Below are 17,898 nucleotides of genomic sequence, written 5' to 3'. Positions count from 1 at the left end.
TCAAGCTTTCTATATGCTACTAGGTTCATACAGTAGCAGCACCCACTCTTGCCATCTGCCATGGTCTTGCAATTCTTTTCTTAACTCTTGTTGCATTTGGTTGGTACAACATTTTCGGATTTAATACATCTTGCGTGTTGACCATATAACTATCAAACATCATTGTATTTGTTAACCTCGCAGTAGCCAAGACCATAGCACTTAGTGGCACTTGTACAAATGTAAACGATGTCACTTTACAGAATTAATTACAAAAGCCTTGTAATTACTGTATGTTGCTAAAATTACGTCCTTAAAGAGGTCTAAGTTTGATTTCACATCCTAATGAGGTAGTCATGTGATAGCTGAATACCATTGGTATGTTTCTATAGTGACAATGAAAATATTTATAAGTGACATTTACATAACCTTAAGTCATATTGTAACATGTAGTAAATTTGTGGAGATATGCTTCTCACATCCAATCAGAAATAGAAAAGCTCAGTATGTCTACAATTTTCAAAACTCATTGACAGGATGAATGCTCTTTGAACACTAGAATATTTTCTTTAATATATTATCGTTGTTTTGTTGAAAATTATATTTAAAAAATCAGAATTCTGCAGGTCCCCGGCCAGATTAAGAGGAATACCCTTTTGGGGATCCAGGGGGGTGAAGAATACTGTGCATACATAACAAATTTTTGTATTTTTATGCTGTTTGGCAAGGTTATAGAATTTATTATGCTGATTTTTTTTTTTTCATTTTAGTCTTATGGGTCAAGCCATTGGATTTGGGAGGAGTTTGGCCTGTCCAATGGGGCTTAAGGCACCCTGGTCCATGCTGATGTCACCACTGTATATGACAGTGTGTGTGTCTGTGGTGACCGTTTTTGACCAGAAAAGCAGAAAAAAAATGTTCTCTTACTCTTTTTTAATATAATCTAGACAGGAAACATGATATTGTGTTTATATGGCCATTGTAAAAACATATTGCAAAGAATATCAAATGTTACTAGATTAAAACAGAGTGAACTGCATTTCACATACCAGATTTTGCTAATTACTTTTGCAATAGAGAGAAAATAAAAATTTACCGACAGCAATTCTTATCGTAATAGAAATAGTAACACGATAATATTTCATGAAAATTGCTAGTACCGTATTAGATTTCAGTGGAGAATTGTGTGCATACCCACGCTTATTTTTCTCGAGACGAGTTGACTCCAAGAAGCATTCGGCATTGCAAGTAAATCTGCATAATATTACAGCCACCAAGTGTTTATTCCAACTCCTTAGAGACTTTGCTAAATTGAATTCGAACAATCTTTAATTCATTTGATGTTATTAACGATAGGTTTAAGGAAATATAAACGAGATAAAATATGTCGTTAGTTAACATCAATCCTTCCGAAATGTTGGTGGTGGTTTTTTTTTTTTCGTTTACTCGAGTTGAATTGATACATTGTGACATTGGGTATTTGATTAAATTCCTTTTGTTTCCATTTCATTAAAAAATTTTTTTTACAAGGGTAACTTGAGGTTGCAGTTGTTTCCTCTTGTGATGTCTCCGATACTGGCAAAAAAAAACAAAAAAAAAAGCAAATTTAATGGGTTGTAGTAGTATGTCTCAGCTTCTCTTAGAACTGGTCATTCTGCGCCTCACTCCTTGGACGTTGTTACTAGGTCCCAAAATGCCGTAACTTGGCCACTGAGCTTTCATTGAGAAGTTCTATCCAATTTGAGGAAACTGATTATCACTCTCTTTTGTTTTATTTATTTATTTTTTGGTTAAGAATTTGTTTTATTAACATTAAAGTATTGATTAAAATGACGCAGTAGTAGTGATTTATTGATAATAACAGCAACAGTAGTAATAGGTACAGTAATTATTATTTAAAATAACTACTGAATAAACTGCAATTATAAACAATATTGATGACATTAAATGCTTTTCATCTTGTAGGTGATCTGTTACCAGCAGATGGTGTGATTATTCAAAGTAATGACTTGAAGATAGATGAGAGTTCTCTGACAGGAGAATCAGACAGCATCAAGAAAGGGGTGGGCAATGACCCCATGCTTTTATCAGGTGGGTGCATATCACATAGTCACTAGTAAACTGTCTCCATATTTCTGTTATTTTTTATTTTAAGTAATGATACAAAGTATAGTTTTGGATGAATATTGTGCACTATGCTTTAGATGTCTGAAAAAAAAGGAAGGAAAGATGTAGTTCCCCACCCCCCCTCTCATATGCTTCCGGGGAAATATGCACCGTTTGCTGGTCAAGCACTTTGTCCAGCCCTGTTTCCTACAAAGCGTAATTCCAGCTAAGTGTAGTGTGTATTTCCTGCAAGAAGTATTCTCTTTGTAGTTTTTGCACCGATGTTGAGTTCTTAAAAAGAAAGTCGTAAAAGTTTACTAAGAAGTCGTTTGAATTTCAGGAAAATTTCTTGAATTTTCAGATAATCGAATTTAATTCTGCTTTATACATAAATCAACACATTTACGTCAAATCTTTAGACAAGTACTATTACACTTTTTTGCTATTTATGAAATACATAACTTATATTAATATTTATAAACAGTTCATTGAAGGTATGAAATTGTGAACAATCCCATGCATGGTTATTTATATTATAAATCCTTATAAATTTTATTAAAAGTTTTATCAATTTATATTTTAATATGTTTTTCTATTTAAATTATTAATATTTTAAATATTCACTTTGCTTATTGATCTTATATTATTTATGTATGTTGGTTTGAAAAGTGTTTTTATGTTATTATTTGATTTTGTGAGTTGAATTGTAATAAAATGTTATATGTATGCATCTCCATGGAGGAATGCACAATCTAACCAAAGTTTGTCCCAGATGTAATAAACCAATAAAAATAGTTTTATGTAAGTGCATTTTTATTTTTATGAAAATTCCAACTTTTCCATATTCATGCGTTTAATCTCCCCAAGGAAGATCAAACTGATTGGAGCCACTTCTATGAATGAATGAATAATATTAGATGAATATTATACAAAATTAAGATACTTAATACAGAAGGATATTTGATACTGTAAGCAACTGCGCTAATAACTAGTAATTATAAAATATGAATCTCTAAATACATTAGTTCGTCAATACCTATTAAGATGGCGAGCGTTTAGAATCTGTCCGATTATTCTTATTGAATGATTGTGACATCATGGGCACCATTAGTCTTGATCCTGCTGTTGATCAGTTTATAGCTAAAAACTTGATGTTTCCTTGGAGCATCGATTATGAAACTTGGATAGTGTTAATTCTGAAGATTTATTTTTGTATATTCTGTCTGTTTCATTTCATTTATACTACTGTAATAATCTTGGCATTGAATTATATACATCAACATCATCAGTATTATTATCCACATATTATCGTCTTCTAACATTATTGTATCGTCATCATCATCATCATTATCACCTGCCATCGTCATTGTTGTAACCAGCACCGTCATCTTTACCACCAAAATCACCTGCCCATCATCGTCACTGTATATGCTCATCATCACAATCATTATTACAACCAATCATATCGTCGTCATCATAACTACCGTAAATATTAAAAAAAATATTGGCTTTCCATGCCTGTTCCTACATTGCCCTATCTCGCGTATTCTCTTAGTTCAGTAGGCCTATCTTAGGTCCTACGTAAATAAACATTTATAAAGAAATGCTTGTGTCTTCATTGAGTTACTTATTCATTTTAACACTGTCTACATTGTATTTAAAACACTCTCAAAGTGTTTCATTACACAAAGTCTAATATACGGTACTCTCGATTAGCACTGTGGCGCTTATTCGAGAGCGGCGCTTAGCGAAAAAAACCAGGTTTAGTGCGGCGCTTAATCGAGCATTTACAGTATCATCATCATTATTATCGTCTTCATAAATATCACGCAAGCGTTAATATACATTCAATAAGTATCATTATGATCATCATCATCATCAATTGAAAAGGTCATTAAAGCAGTTATCTGTATTATTGTAATGTAGTTAAAATGCATTCAGAGTCATTTATTATGTCAACCTTTTGAACTTACAACCCTGTGATATATAGAGCCGAGGACATACTTTAGAATTTAAATTGATTCATTTGGATTGTAGTTCATTAGTGGCTCAAGCCATGCCATGTTGTGTTAATAAGGAAGTTAATATGTTTAAAACTTTCATTGCTAATTGTGATCTTGTTAGTTCTACTTCAGCACAATTCCTCATTTACTTTATGCTGATTTTCACTCCTGTCGTGGTCCTCCTACGTTAAAATTAGTGAAAGATGAGAGGGCAGACTTTTGCATTGGAATGCGAAAAGTAATACATTTCTGAATTCTGTTTTTGTATCATTCCCTAGGCTATGTGAACAATTACCACCAGTAATTTAAAATTCTTCATCAATCTCGTCTTTTAAATATGCTCTAAGTGCTATATTTCATTATATTAGTTGTAATTTAATTGTATTTTCTTTGTAATTTTTAGTTTCCTGCCATTATTTTTGTTTTTGTTTAATTACAAAACTTGATGGTGTGGAGCGAGTACAGTATCTGTTTAGGATTGTGCCTATTCTCACTCAAGGCATAATTGTTCTTGATGATTGCAAAATAAATATTATTATTATTGTTATTATTAAACATGTTCAGATGGGATGTTAATTTGGTGGTGGTCATAGTGAAATCATGTCTTTCTTTCTCATTTATCCTCACTGGCTGTCTTCCCCATCAATTTTTTTTTTCAGCGGCTTCCTTGCCCATCCAGTCATCAGTAGTGTCCTTCTTCGTCATCCATTAGTCTGGGGCGGATGTAGGGGAGTGGGTGCAGACGGTGTGATCTCACCCTTCTAAATTATATTAAGAAAAATAATTTTTGTATTGTATTATTGATATATATATTTTTTTATCATTTTCAACATACTGTAGTATCGGTAAAATTTGTAAAGTATGAATGCAATTTCCAGGTATTTTTGGGTCCATATTTCTAAAAATTTTCGCACCTTAGCCCCAGCTGTGGTGGGGCTGAGGTGGTATGGACTCTCATGTACCCCTTACTGCCAAATCTTGCATCTGCCCCAGGTTAGTGGTACTCTTGCTTATCCACTGAATGGCTCACTTTCTTCTTTTCAGTGGCTTTTATTCCCATTTTTCAGTGGCTTTCATCCATCTCAGCTCTCTTCCTGATTCCCTCAATTGCTGTCATTTATACCGTCTTTTTGTTTCTCCACAATTTATCTAATTTCCTTCTGGCTTTTTCTTCTCAATAGGTTCATTTTTTCCTCTTTCTTTCAATAGATTTCTTTTCCTTTTCAGTATCTTTCCTCTTTCCACATTAGATTTTTTCCTTATCACTTGTTTGATAACTCATTCTTATTCCATAATTGGCTTGAATTGTCTTGATGGCCCATCCTAGTTCTCTACATATTTACCATCTTACTTGCTGTCTTCCTTTTCTTAAATTGTCCCCCTTCTCTTCCCTTTTTTATTTTCTCAATTATACAGTATCATTACTGTAGGCGTGATAGGGAATGTAGTTTTTGCTAGTGCTACCAAAATAATTGTTTTTCTTGTTTTCCAACCAACCAACTACTAAAAATATAATGTTGCTTTGCAGTGTACAGTATATATTTCTCCTGCAGCGACTGACATCCTGGCCCAAATAATTCTACTGGTACTCTTGAGTTGATAAGAACGCTTAGAATACAACACTTAATAAATGTTTTACAGCATACCATGATATATTTTAAATTAATTTGCTGTCAGTTTTACGTACTTGTTTCATGTTCCTATAGCTGATTTCATGTTGAAGACATTGGGCTGGCATTCACTGTTGATAAACATACAGCCACTATTGTATTTTCATCTCATCCCACAACAGGTATTATCATGAAATTAGGCAAAAACTGTTTGGGAATATTTTTGGCTAAACTGGATTTTTTTTTACTAGGGATGAGAGCTAAAAATACTTTATTTTTCAGAATACCATTTAACAGATGCTTAATACGAATCCTCTATTCTTGGTAGTAACTTTGCAGTTAATCAATGTAAGGTTTTTTGTATTAAAATCAAACAGTACAAAAGGTATTCATGGATGTAGCTATTGAAAACTGAGGGTGGGTGTTAGAATTTTTAGGGTGTGTGCATACATACTTTAGCGCAAAGCACCAACCGAGCGATCGACGAAGGTCTGGATGAGGGATGGGTTTCAGGGCAAAGCCCCTGAAATACTGATATTCTTTATGTTTAGAGATCCAAAATGATCAACTTGGGTATGCAACTTAACAATTTGTCTACTTAGTTTTGATTGCTTATGAAAATATGTGCGTACCTAATTTTTTAAAAAAGACACGAATACTAGCCTATGTGACATATTAACTACTGTTCTTTATTCCTGGATAAGGATCATTCATGCAAGTAATATGATTTTAATCAAGAAAAACAATAATTTATTATTTTTTTTATTTTTAAGGACAAGCAATATTAGATCTTGTAACAATGGTCATCATCATGTATTATAATGTCTACTTTTTCTTCTGTTTAGTTCTGTCTCATGAAAATTTAATACAGTAGTCATGGACTAGTAATAAATAAATACATCTAATAAATAATCTAACATACAGTATCTTGTTAATTTTCAATAGTTCAAAATATCTACGGCTGGGCGACGGTAATGATCTCCGGCTTAGAAGGCTAGGTACTTCCCAATTTTCAGTCGTGATTAACAGCTAGAATGTAAATTAAGATCAACTTGTTGATGAGCTTTCGCTTCACTAAAAGCGAAATAAGATCCATGATTACAGTGGCTCGTGGGAAACAAACATTGCTCGTACAACTACTTCCTGCTTTTACACAATAATATTCCGCAGCTCTGGGACATTCAATAGGGAAACAACGACGCAATGCTTATTTAAAGTCAGTTATTTAGTGTTAGCCAGGATTAGCTAACTGTTAATCAACGACCAGTAGACCTACCTGCGCTACGTACGGTTAGCACTATTCAGACTAGAGAGGCTTATTTTTTATATCAATCAATTCACTTGACCGCAATGTTACACACTGCATAATGAATGAAGACCTTGAAATTATTGCAATAAGTAAATCAAAACAATAACATGCCTGTTTTAAACGGAATGTAGTAAGAGCATGTTGTCCTGAAACGACATTTGGGGAAAACGGTCTTACTGTAACCTTTGACATTTTTTTCTAAATTAGGCTAGCTATGTCGAAAGTACGTTGCAGCTCACCCCCTCCCCCACACTTGAAAAATCTTGTTGAATTTTGCCTAGGAGGGGTACCTCACAAGTGTTTCACAGTTTAACTTTTGGCCAGGGTAGTGCGTGCTTGTGTATACAGCGCGTAAAACAGATGGATGCCAATTTTAGCGCCCATTCCTAGTAAGGGGAATCCCTGTTTTTACGTACTTGGCGGTCATAAACTTTACCATGGAATACGTAAAGTCATCCATACACCCTGTTTAAAATGGTTCACTCTACAATGCAATCTCTGTAATGATTACATGTGTTAGAGTCAAGCCTGGGCTTGCAAACTTTATTACAGTCCAGTACTTCAATAGATAGTAGAGCCCACCGGGAACCAAAATTTATGATGAAAAAGGTAGACAGACAACTCGTGTTTTCAAACAAACCACCTCGCTCTCATGCAAAGTGACGAATCACATGTTTTCTACGTTCAGTGAAGCAAGCACCTTGATGAAGAAAATTCTAACTGGTGCGAGAATCCATCGATATATTTTAAAAGCATTATTATTGGGCAAAAATTTGTGTTCATAATTTTATAGGTGGGCGGGAGGGTTTACATGAGGCTGGGCGGAAGGCCTTAAAAATGGCTTTTGAATGGGCACAAGACGTCAAGACTGGGAAGCCCCGCCCACCTCTACCCTGCATAACGACATCCCTGGGTATGCTAGGGGGTAGACAAATTTGTAGACTTTTACATATGCCTGAAAATGTTGATTTAAAATAACACCATGGAAAATATTTGAAATAATAGATTTTATGACCAATTATACTGCAACCATGGATATATAGGCCTACATTTTTAAGTACAATACTTCAGTTGAGTTCACAAACAATCAACATTTTTTATGTACACTTTCAGAGAGGATGGAGTACCAAAAAAGAGTACTGTTTGTACACTTGCAAAAATGTTGATAATTGTGAATGACCCCTTACTAAATACTTCCAAACCAGCAATTCAATGGGTTTTTTTTTATTTTTTTTTTTTTATAGTTTTATCAATTCATGAGGTAGTCGCATAGGGAAGTACCAGTAAGAAAAAACACCACAGGAAAAAAATGCCTCAACAATTATAGAACAGACCATTTTATAATAAGGGTATTATTTAAGTAATAGATATGAAATCCCACACCAAGCTAATCCTGCTTTTTAGGAACTGGATCATAGTTGTATATTTGTTTTATTTAAATGTGTTGGTGCAAACAACTCGCCAAAGTTCACAGAGTTCACGATGTACAATAAAGAAAGCCAAAAAAAGTAAAGTACAATAACAGTTATTTGGATACAATGGCATTCTAAATTTAGGTTGTTATTTAGTTTACAGTTTTTTCAACCAAAATGGGTCACTGACATTTAAAGATGTATACATTTTCTTGTTTCTTTCAACAACACAACCCAAATTAATTTTTAATTAGCAACAAATCTGCTATTTGGTTTCCATTTCAGGTTTCTGAGACAGACATGAAATGTCATGTTAGTAAAGTGAAATCATCAAAAATTGTTAATGTTGTAAAAATTAAGCAGGTTTACGGTATTCTTCTCAATCTAGAATGATCGGTTATGGTATCTGTAATAATATATTTTATTGTGATAGCATCTCCTTAAAGCCCAATAAATGTATCTGACATAGAGGATAAATTCAACTTAAATTATCGATTCAATTTTCTGTTGTAACAAAAGTTAGAAGACGTTCTACTGGCCCCCAGTATTCAGGGGAATCAAGCATCGTGGAAAAGCCATTCATTAGCCAACATAGAGTTGTTTTTTTTTCAACATTCTGGTACTATGACGTCTTAAAAGACATCAGCATTTGTATTGAAACATGGAATGATCAAACACTAAAGTATACCAGTGAACATATTAAAATTCACACAGAACTGGTTATGAAAGGATTTGTGTTTTTCTATATTTTTTGTGATAGCCTGTCCCATTACATTGACCTTTACTCTATAAGATAGCTAGTTTGTGTAAAAATGCCTTATAATTTCCCATCCATGCTTCCCATCCAGGATTACCAAAGTTAAATGTCATTTAGTTGGAGATGCACATACAAATTTAATACGCAAATACTTTTTTCTGCCAGCGAATCTAGTCGTCTGGCCGATTAAAATTGATGAATGGTGCACCTCCATTAGCTCTGCAAGATGATGATATTTAGTATGAACGAACCTATCCATAATAGGACATGAAATCATAAGATTGTGAAGTTAATGGGACAATGTATAGATAGACTCTGACTGGCGTCCTTGTACAAACTTAATGTTCATATTAGTCTTGATCAGGTCTTCGCTCTATCTCTTCAATTATTACTCAGAGTTTAATATTCTCAGGAAATGGATTTTGAATTGAAGTCATTTTATTATCATTTTTCCCAGTGTTTTTATATGCGTGGGACTTTTTATGTGATTTATGAGTTGCGTTACATGGGTAACAGTACGTGATTTTTTTTACAAGGGTGATTAGTCTTTTCAATGATACGTTGTTTATGTGATGAGAATGAAATTAAAATAAATTTCGAAATCATCATCTCATAATCACCATCATCATCATTTCCATCTTCATCATAGTCATCATTAACAACGTTGTCATCGGTTAATCGTCTTTGACATTATAGTCATCACAATCATCTTCACCATTACCAACACCAACAAAAACATCAATAACATCTTTATTTTATTTATCATCATCAACATTAGCACATATTCATTAATACCATTATTATCGTCATCATCGTCCTCATCATCATTAATATCATCCTCAGGATATTCATCATTATCATCTTCAACATCAGTATCATTATCACAATCGTCATCATCCTCACATCATCAAATGTCTTCACATTATTATCATTATTATCGTCAACAATAACTACATCCTCGATATATTATGGTAATCATCATCCTTCTCACTATCATTATTGCCATTATCCCTCTCCCACGCTTTATAATTATCACCATTAAACATAATCATTATATTATCATCATCATACCACCATCACCATCAATAATAATTATCATAATCTTCATCATCATCATCAATATCATCATTGTCATGATACCATCGTCATTGTCGATCCTCATCATTATGACTACTTTTATCATCATCCTCAATAAAATCAACTTCCCTCATCCTCTCTTTTTTCACTGTTAACATCATTGCCAACACTACCACTACTACTGTAGCCATAATTACTAGTATTTGCAGAATTCTAATCAAAATACTGTTAAAAAATGTTTTATTTTTTTAAATAATTTAATTTTTATATATTTGTTTTTTAAATTTTCAATTAATATTTAATGTTGTTATTGTATTTTTTTGTGATTTAATCTTAACCGCTATTGAAAACCAGTGCATTTGCTTCAAATATCTATAATTTTAAAATAACAAAATCAAGTATTGTCGCATTTCTTCACCATTTTTATATAATAATTGTCTATTAATTATTCCTATTATTTTCATCATAATTATATTGTCAGTAAATTGTGTAAGTTCCATGCACACAATTCAACGGCAAATACATTAACATTTTGCCAGTTTGTCCGCTGTCATTAACATTAAATCTCAAGTCAAATCACACTTTACATGACAGATGTCAATCATCTACTGTTGCACACCTGTCCCCAGAATAAAAGACCAATGATCTTGGTAGGCCCACATCAAAAACCAGTTAACCACAATCGCAACTTTAATTATCAATATTTAAGGGATCATACGCTAAAAGTTAACATGCTTTGTATAACACTTCCTGAAACATGCATTCGTAGGGATCATCTTGGAAAACCCCTGGTTTCGGTAAAATAGCGAATTATGTAATTAATGCTTGTAGTTACAGCAGGATTGGCAAAGCTTGGTGTGATGGCTAAAGACGACTACTATGCTACACGTCTGCTGAAAGCCAATGTTTTTACTGGCAAATCAGAATCTATGATGTTGATGATGCACCCTAGATTTGTATAACATTTGTCAAATTACTCAGTCTTGCTGGCTCCAGTTGCGCGTCTGTATGCATATATACCTTCGAGAGAAATGCCCGCTCATGCTGAGATGGAGACTAATATTCATTCAACATTTACATTTGATAAAATGCTTGTTTTATTACAAGAAAGATATGATTAGAATATTTAATGTATAAACTAATAATGATATGAATATTTTGTATTCTAAAAGAAGGAACAGAAAATGTATGCAATGAGGTTGATAATGAGGTATAGTTGTTAATGTTGATGATGATGGGTGATGGAGATGAAGATGATGAGGATGAAGAAGATGATAATGATATAATAATAATGAGGACGATGATGATAGATGATTGTGATGTTGATTATAATGATGGGAGGGTGATGATGGTAAAATGGTTATGATGATATTTATAATAATGATGGGAGAGAGATGATGATGATATATAATGATGATGTTATGATGATGTTTTTAATGATGATATGATGAAGATACTATGATGATGATCTTTGGTATACACATAGTTTCCTCAAAAAGTTAACCTTAAAACCAGTGCATCACCTTTATGTTTTACACCATAAAAGATTGCTAACATTTTGAATAATTATCGATCAGAGGTGCTAGCATCATTGAACCACTGAACTGTGAAGCGTAATGTAGATAAATTGGGAGTAGCGTTTCTTTGCTTGTGTATCACCCAGTCCAGAATGAAATGACCATTTAAGTGGTACTTGAGCAATATGTGCTCTTTGTTAGCATCCATTAGCAAAAGAATCAAGAATCGCAATGGTTGGTAGCTAGCTATCTATTAAAATATCTCATATATTCATAATGATTTTTACCCCCTCTTCTATTTTAATCAAATAAGTATCTGACAATGCTAGCTTTCAGTGTTGTATATATATGGAGGAGAGAAACCTAAACTATAATTTTTCTACCTTGATTTAACAATAGGGTCGTAATTGAATTATTTTGTTTGTGGATATTATTAAATGTTGGTTGCATTATTGGCATGTAATATCATTATAAAGAAATACAGGATGGGGGAGAGTTTGTACATGAGAGATGGAGGGAACTTTTTTGGGGTGTGTGCATATGGAATAATATGGTGTTATTGTCATTCTCAAATTTGACCTTGTTAATTCTCATTTCAGGTACCCATGTAATAGAAGGCAGTGGAAAGTAAATTTGACCTGGTTAATTCTCATTTCAGGTACCCATGTAATGGAAGGCAGTGGAAAGTTTGTAGTGACTGCAGTCGGACTTCATTCGCAAACTGGTCAGATCTTCTCCCTTCTCTTAGGAGACGGAAAGAAGAAAGGTCCCACAAAGGTGAAGGTTGAAGAAGCAGCCGAAGAGACACCTGTCGGAACCTATAGTAAAGGTAAACAAATTATTATGCGTATTTAAATTGGTCTTTGGATTGATTAGTGTTCATTACTATATATAGATATTGTATGGTTTCTTAATTGCTGTGGATATATATTCATCATTGTAGACAGATGTGAACAGATAGTTCCCATCAACCTGATTTGCATATCTGTATGCACCATCCTTATTGTCGTTTGTGTATTAAATTCTACATCTTTTTAGGTTATCGGAATGCTACACATATTGGGTCTTGGCATCTTCAGAATGGTTTTATTCCAGCCTTGAAGGTGATAGGGGTGGGAGGGGGGTGTTGGTAATAGAAAGACACATCAGCTACCATTGATAGATCAGGAAGGGAGGATTGTTTCCTCTAATATTGAAAGTATCTTAGAGTATACAATTCTAAGATACTTTCTACACATGTATATTTAATTTCATTTATTTGATCCAAAGAACAATAAAACTGACAAACACAATGAAACAGAGAGAGGAAAAAAACTACTCAATTGGCCGGATAGGATGGCCACAAAGTGAACTGAATCACCGTCTAGGCGCTCTCCAATGACAATGAGAACATAAATTAGTATAAATAGTCAAGTAAAAATCCCATTAAAATATATATAAAAATATATATGTAAAAAATCAGCAAAATCGATCAAAAGTTAATTAGATAAGATTCCGAATGACATGCTAAGGGTGTACATGTGCTCAATTGGGATTTATGTAAACTTATTTCTGAAAGGTCCACCTCAGATAAAAAAAGATAAAGTATAATACATACTCCAAGTATTGAAATGCATGCCATTGTGTTGGGATTCAATATTTCAACATTTATTATGTCATCATCGGGAATGAACTTATTTCATCATGTTGTTATAGTAATGTAAGTATATCAACTACTTTAATCAGTGATTAGCCTCTCCAGGTAAAGTGGCATGGTTCCTGTTGGAGAGAATGCAGATTCTGTCTTGTTAGCCACTCCAATAAGTTTTTAGGATTCTTAAATAGAATAAATTTATGGGTTCGAGTCTGAGGATAGTCACTTAGTGTTCTTTGGGCTAAGCACTTATTCACATTGCCTCTCTCCATCAAAGGTGTTTTTTTTTTTCTGCGATTTATGGCACAAAGAAGCCCACAGGCTCATAAATCACAACATATATTGATGCATATTCGCATGTATTGTTTGGTTCCTCTCAACAGTATATTGTAAATGTAATTTTTGATGAGTTTAAAATAGCTTTAATCCACTGAGTTAGTACTGTATGTAACACCTTGCCATTGTTGGAATCCGCAAGTGTTTGTGCGGGACATCAAAATCATCCATCATAATTAGTAATCTTACACAAGGTTGGAATTGGTGACTGAGTATTCAGTGCCTAGTTGTAATTACTGTTAAAGATATATAAAATATTAAGCTGTGTAGTAAATTGCAGTAGGCCTGCTGGTAAACAAGGTTGGGCAAGGTAATTAATATAGGCCGATTCGAGAACCGTACAAGCGACATATTGATTATTGTTTGGACAGTCTGCCAATTCAAATAGTCAGTCCCAAGTGGCTAGAGGAATTTTAAATAATAAAAATAAAATAATAATGTGGTCTTAAAGAGTGCTTAATACAAAACAATGCTTCTAAGCGCTTTACAAAAACAGAAAAGAAAAGGAGGGATACCAAAGAAATATCCTAACAGTAACCAAAAAATAATAGACGCAGAGGAATCATTAAATAAGGAGGGACTTTTACAAATGAAGGGTCTGGAATTGCTGGAAATGGATTCTCATTTGAATAATTTTTTTTTTTTTCCCCCAAAAGTGTTGAGTGTTGTATGGATTATGTGTCAGCTTGGCCCCAGCAAGTTGGTAGTGGCTGCTCTTAGTGTAGTAGTTTCAGAGCATAAGAGACTCGGGCAGAACCAATTCATAGCTGCTATCAAATATGGGTAGCTTCATATCGCAACATTCAAACCAAATAGCAGACTAAGCCAGATCCACAAAACCCTGTGCCCATTGGCTGGCAGATATCAAAGAGGATTGTGGTGTTTATGTATATAGAAAATTACTTCCCAGTAATTGTAGTAAAATAGTTGAAGCAAAGAAAATATGGGTTGGTGTGGAATTACTAAAGGGGTCGTTCACAATTATCAACATTTTCACAAGTGTACAGACAGTACTCTCTTTCAGAATCCCGCCCCTCTGAAAGTGTACAAAAAATGTTGATTTTCCAAAAACATTCCCTATTTTTTTGTGAAGTCAACTAAAGCGATGTACTTGGTTGCTTAAAAATGAATATTATATCCCTGGTTACATTATAATTTACCATTATTTTATATATTGCATGTTAATTTGAATCAACATTTTTATGCATAAAGAGTACAAATTTTTCTACCCCCTCCTCCCTAGCGTTCTGTTTGTACACTTGTGAAAATGTTGATAATGTTGAACGACTCTTAAACAGGCCGTAAAATGACGAAAGCAATGTATGCATTAGATCAATTTTTACCAAGACGAAGGGTCAAATTGTGCCACTCAGTCCAGTCATGAATACATCCTGTTAAGGGTCAGTGATGCACTTGTAAGCTCACTAAGATATGTAAACGATTCTATTCACAGTAAACCAACTGCTCATTAAAAATTGGACAAAGTTCGCTTGGTTAAGGCCTGTTTATACTTCAACGATAACGATAATGATAAAAAAGCTAAAAAGCAAATGTTCATATAGAAAATAAAAGAAATAAGAGAAGTTTTTACACTAGAACGATTCGATAACGATTGATCAGTTATGCGATAACAACATATTTTGACAAATCAAATTAGATGACGTCATTATCATGGAAAAACATTAAAATCGTAGTAGTAGCAACGATTTTTCCATGATTATGACGTCATTTGATTTGTTAAAATATTTTGTTATCGTATACACGGTAAATCGTTATCGAATCATCCTAGTGTAAAAACTTCACTTATTTCTTTTGTTCTCTATATGAACAATCGCTTTTTAGCTTTTTTATCGTTATAGTTATCGTTGAGGTATAAACAGGCCTTTAAACTTACCGTTTGGTTGGGGTATTCTGACCAAGGAGAATGTTGAAAATGCATTTCCAACATATCTTTATGTTTGTTATTTCTTTGAAACGAGTTAATTACTGTAGCCCAAATGTCAATGAATGCCAGTGTTGTTGTTCTATTTGGATCATTAGACCTACTAGAAAATCTGTTAGGCTTTAGTACCTGAAGTAATTGTTTACTACTCATGGAGTATGGAGTGCGACTTTTTAATTTAACAGTCTTCCTATATAATCACAAGGTTTATTTTCACAATGTTATATTGGTAATCTATTATACTCAATATTTAAAGATGTTTGAAGAAAAACATCAAGGTGTACCTTCTCTTACGCCTACGCAGGAAATCCGCCTGCTGACGTGGAAGCTCAGACTAAAGCGGAGAATTCCGAGAATAATGAGAACGCTGTTCGAGAAAACTCCGACAAGAAATGTAAGAACTTTTGACTGGAGAATGCCAATTTGGTTGCTGATGTAATACTAATCGATTGTGTTTGCATTTTCATTTTAGTTGACTACCATGAACGATTGTTGTAATGTATTTTGTTTTGTCTTAGTCTTCTCAACCGTGTGTACTGCTGCATGTCATTTCTAATGATTAATTGTTTTTTTCTTTAGAGGTTTGCGATTATTGTAAATGGATTGGCTTTTAGGGTTTGCATGACAATATTATTATGAGCACTGTTATATTGGATCCCTACTATTTTTTTTTAAAGGAATGTTAAGTTCTGTGTGGGTAGATTTCATATATCATTGGTCAAATACATGATTTAGTGCAATTTCTCATATCGTTAATCGCATGAAGAATGGTCTAATAGTTGCTGTACATTGTCTTTCTAAATTAGGAACACATCATAAAAAATAAGTTGCAACATGTCATATTAACTTAGAAAGGATTAATTAATCAATAAGTATCAAAATATGTTATTAGCAATAATACAATTAGAAATATTATGCATCTTGTTTCTATCTCTCCCTAATAAGTTTCTAACACTGCTCCTTAGATCTTAGGTGATTGACTAACACATAAAATAAAGTTGTTCATTTTTTGTTTAGATTTATACCTTGTTTAGATTAGAGACTGTTGAAATTGAAGATACCATGACCATCCTATCCCACCATCTCATACCATGAACATCTTAGTCCACCATATACAGTATACTATGACCATCTTATCGTACCATCTCATACCAGGACCATTTCATCATCATATTGTACCATAATCATCCTAGTCCATCATTTTATGCCATGACCATCCTATCCCACCATCTCACACAATGACTATCCTATACTACCATGTCATACCATGATCGTCCTATCCCACACTAAGTCCAACCTAGTCCACCATCATACACTATGGCTATCCTATCCCACCTTCCCACACTAGGACCATTTTATACTATCATCTTACATTATGACCATCCTATACTACCATTTTATACCATGATCATCTTAGCATACCATCTTACACCATGACTATTTTATACCACCATCTCATACCATAATCATTCCGGTCCACCATCATACACTATGGCCATCCTATCCCACCATCCCACATCAGGACCATTTCATACCGTCATCTTATACCATGACTATATAAAACCAGGACCACCCCATTCGACCATCTTAAGCTTTGTCTACACTATCAAATTTCATAAAAAAACCATCACATAAAATTTGATGGAACATAGAGTTGAACACGTTCAACTTTTTTGGTACAAGATGATGTAATATGATGTCATTGTACCCATATATGGGCACACCACATTTTATATGTCACATAAAATTTGATAGAAAAATACAATAGAAAAATATGAAGTACACCTATCGTACAGTAGTAAATACTTAAAGTATCAATTGTTATGGTAATTAATATTTACTAATTTACTTTTACAGATATTTATATATATCAGCTTTTGATATGGTTGTCATTCATATTTTGTTATAAATATTTTCTATATTACATAGTATATTACATTATATTTTTATAAGTATATTTATATTATGTATTTTTAAGATATACTTTATTTACATAATACATAGCATATTTTTCTATATAAATCAATTTATCTATGTTATATACCAAGTGATATATTCACCAATATAAATATATATTATACATTGATTACCTACAATTGCTTCTGTATGTTATTTTAATTTTGGCTGTCACTTTTTATGTTTACTATTGTTAATGTCATTAAGGGAAATTTACTATTCTCAGGAAAGGGTCATGTTGATGTTACAAACATCTTGAAT

The 17,898-nt window shown here is 33.3% G+C and overlaps 1 protein-coding gene across 1 annotated transcript in view; it reads left to right on the top strand.

Annotated features, from left to right (window-relative positions):
• Window positions 1–17,898, top strand: part of LOC117115045 (plasma membrane calcium-transporting ATPase 1-like) — a gene marked incomplete in the record, with an annotated part of 46,489 nt that overhangs the window by 15,984 nt on the left and 12,607 nt on the right. The window contains 2 exon segments of the mRNA XM_033258694.1: window positions 1,945–2,070; window positions 12,429–12,599. Coding sequence (XP_033114585.1) covers window positions 1,945–2,070; window positions 12,429–12,599 — 297 coding nt within the window.

This window comes from Anneissia japonica, unplaced genomic scaffold (assembly GCF_011630105.1).
Source record: "Anneissia japonica isolate Jap-2015-1 unplaced genomic scaffold, ASM1163010v1 scaffold24_len2511860_cov200, whole genome shotgun sequence".
Classification (NCBI taxonomy): domain Eukaryota; kingdom Metazoa; phylum Echinodermata; class Crinoidea; order Comatulida; family Comatulidae; genus Anneissia; species Anneissia japonica.
This window is presented reverse-complemented; position numbering and strand designations above follow the sequence as displayed.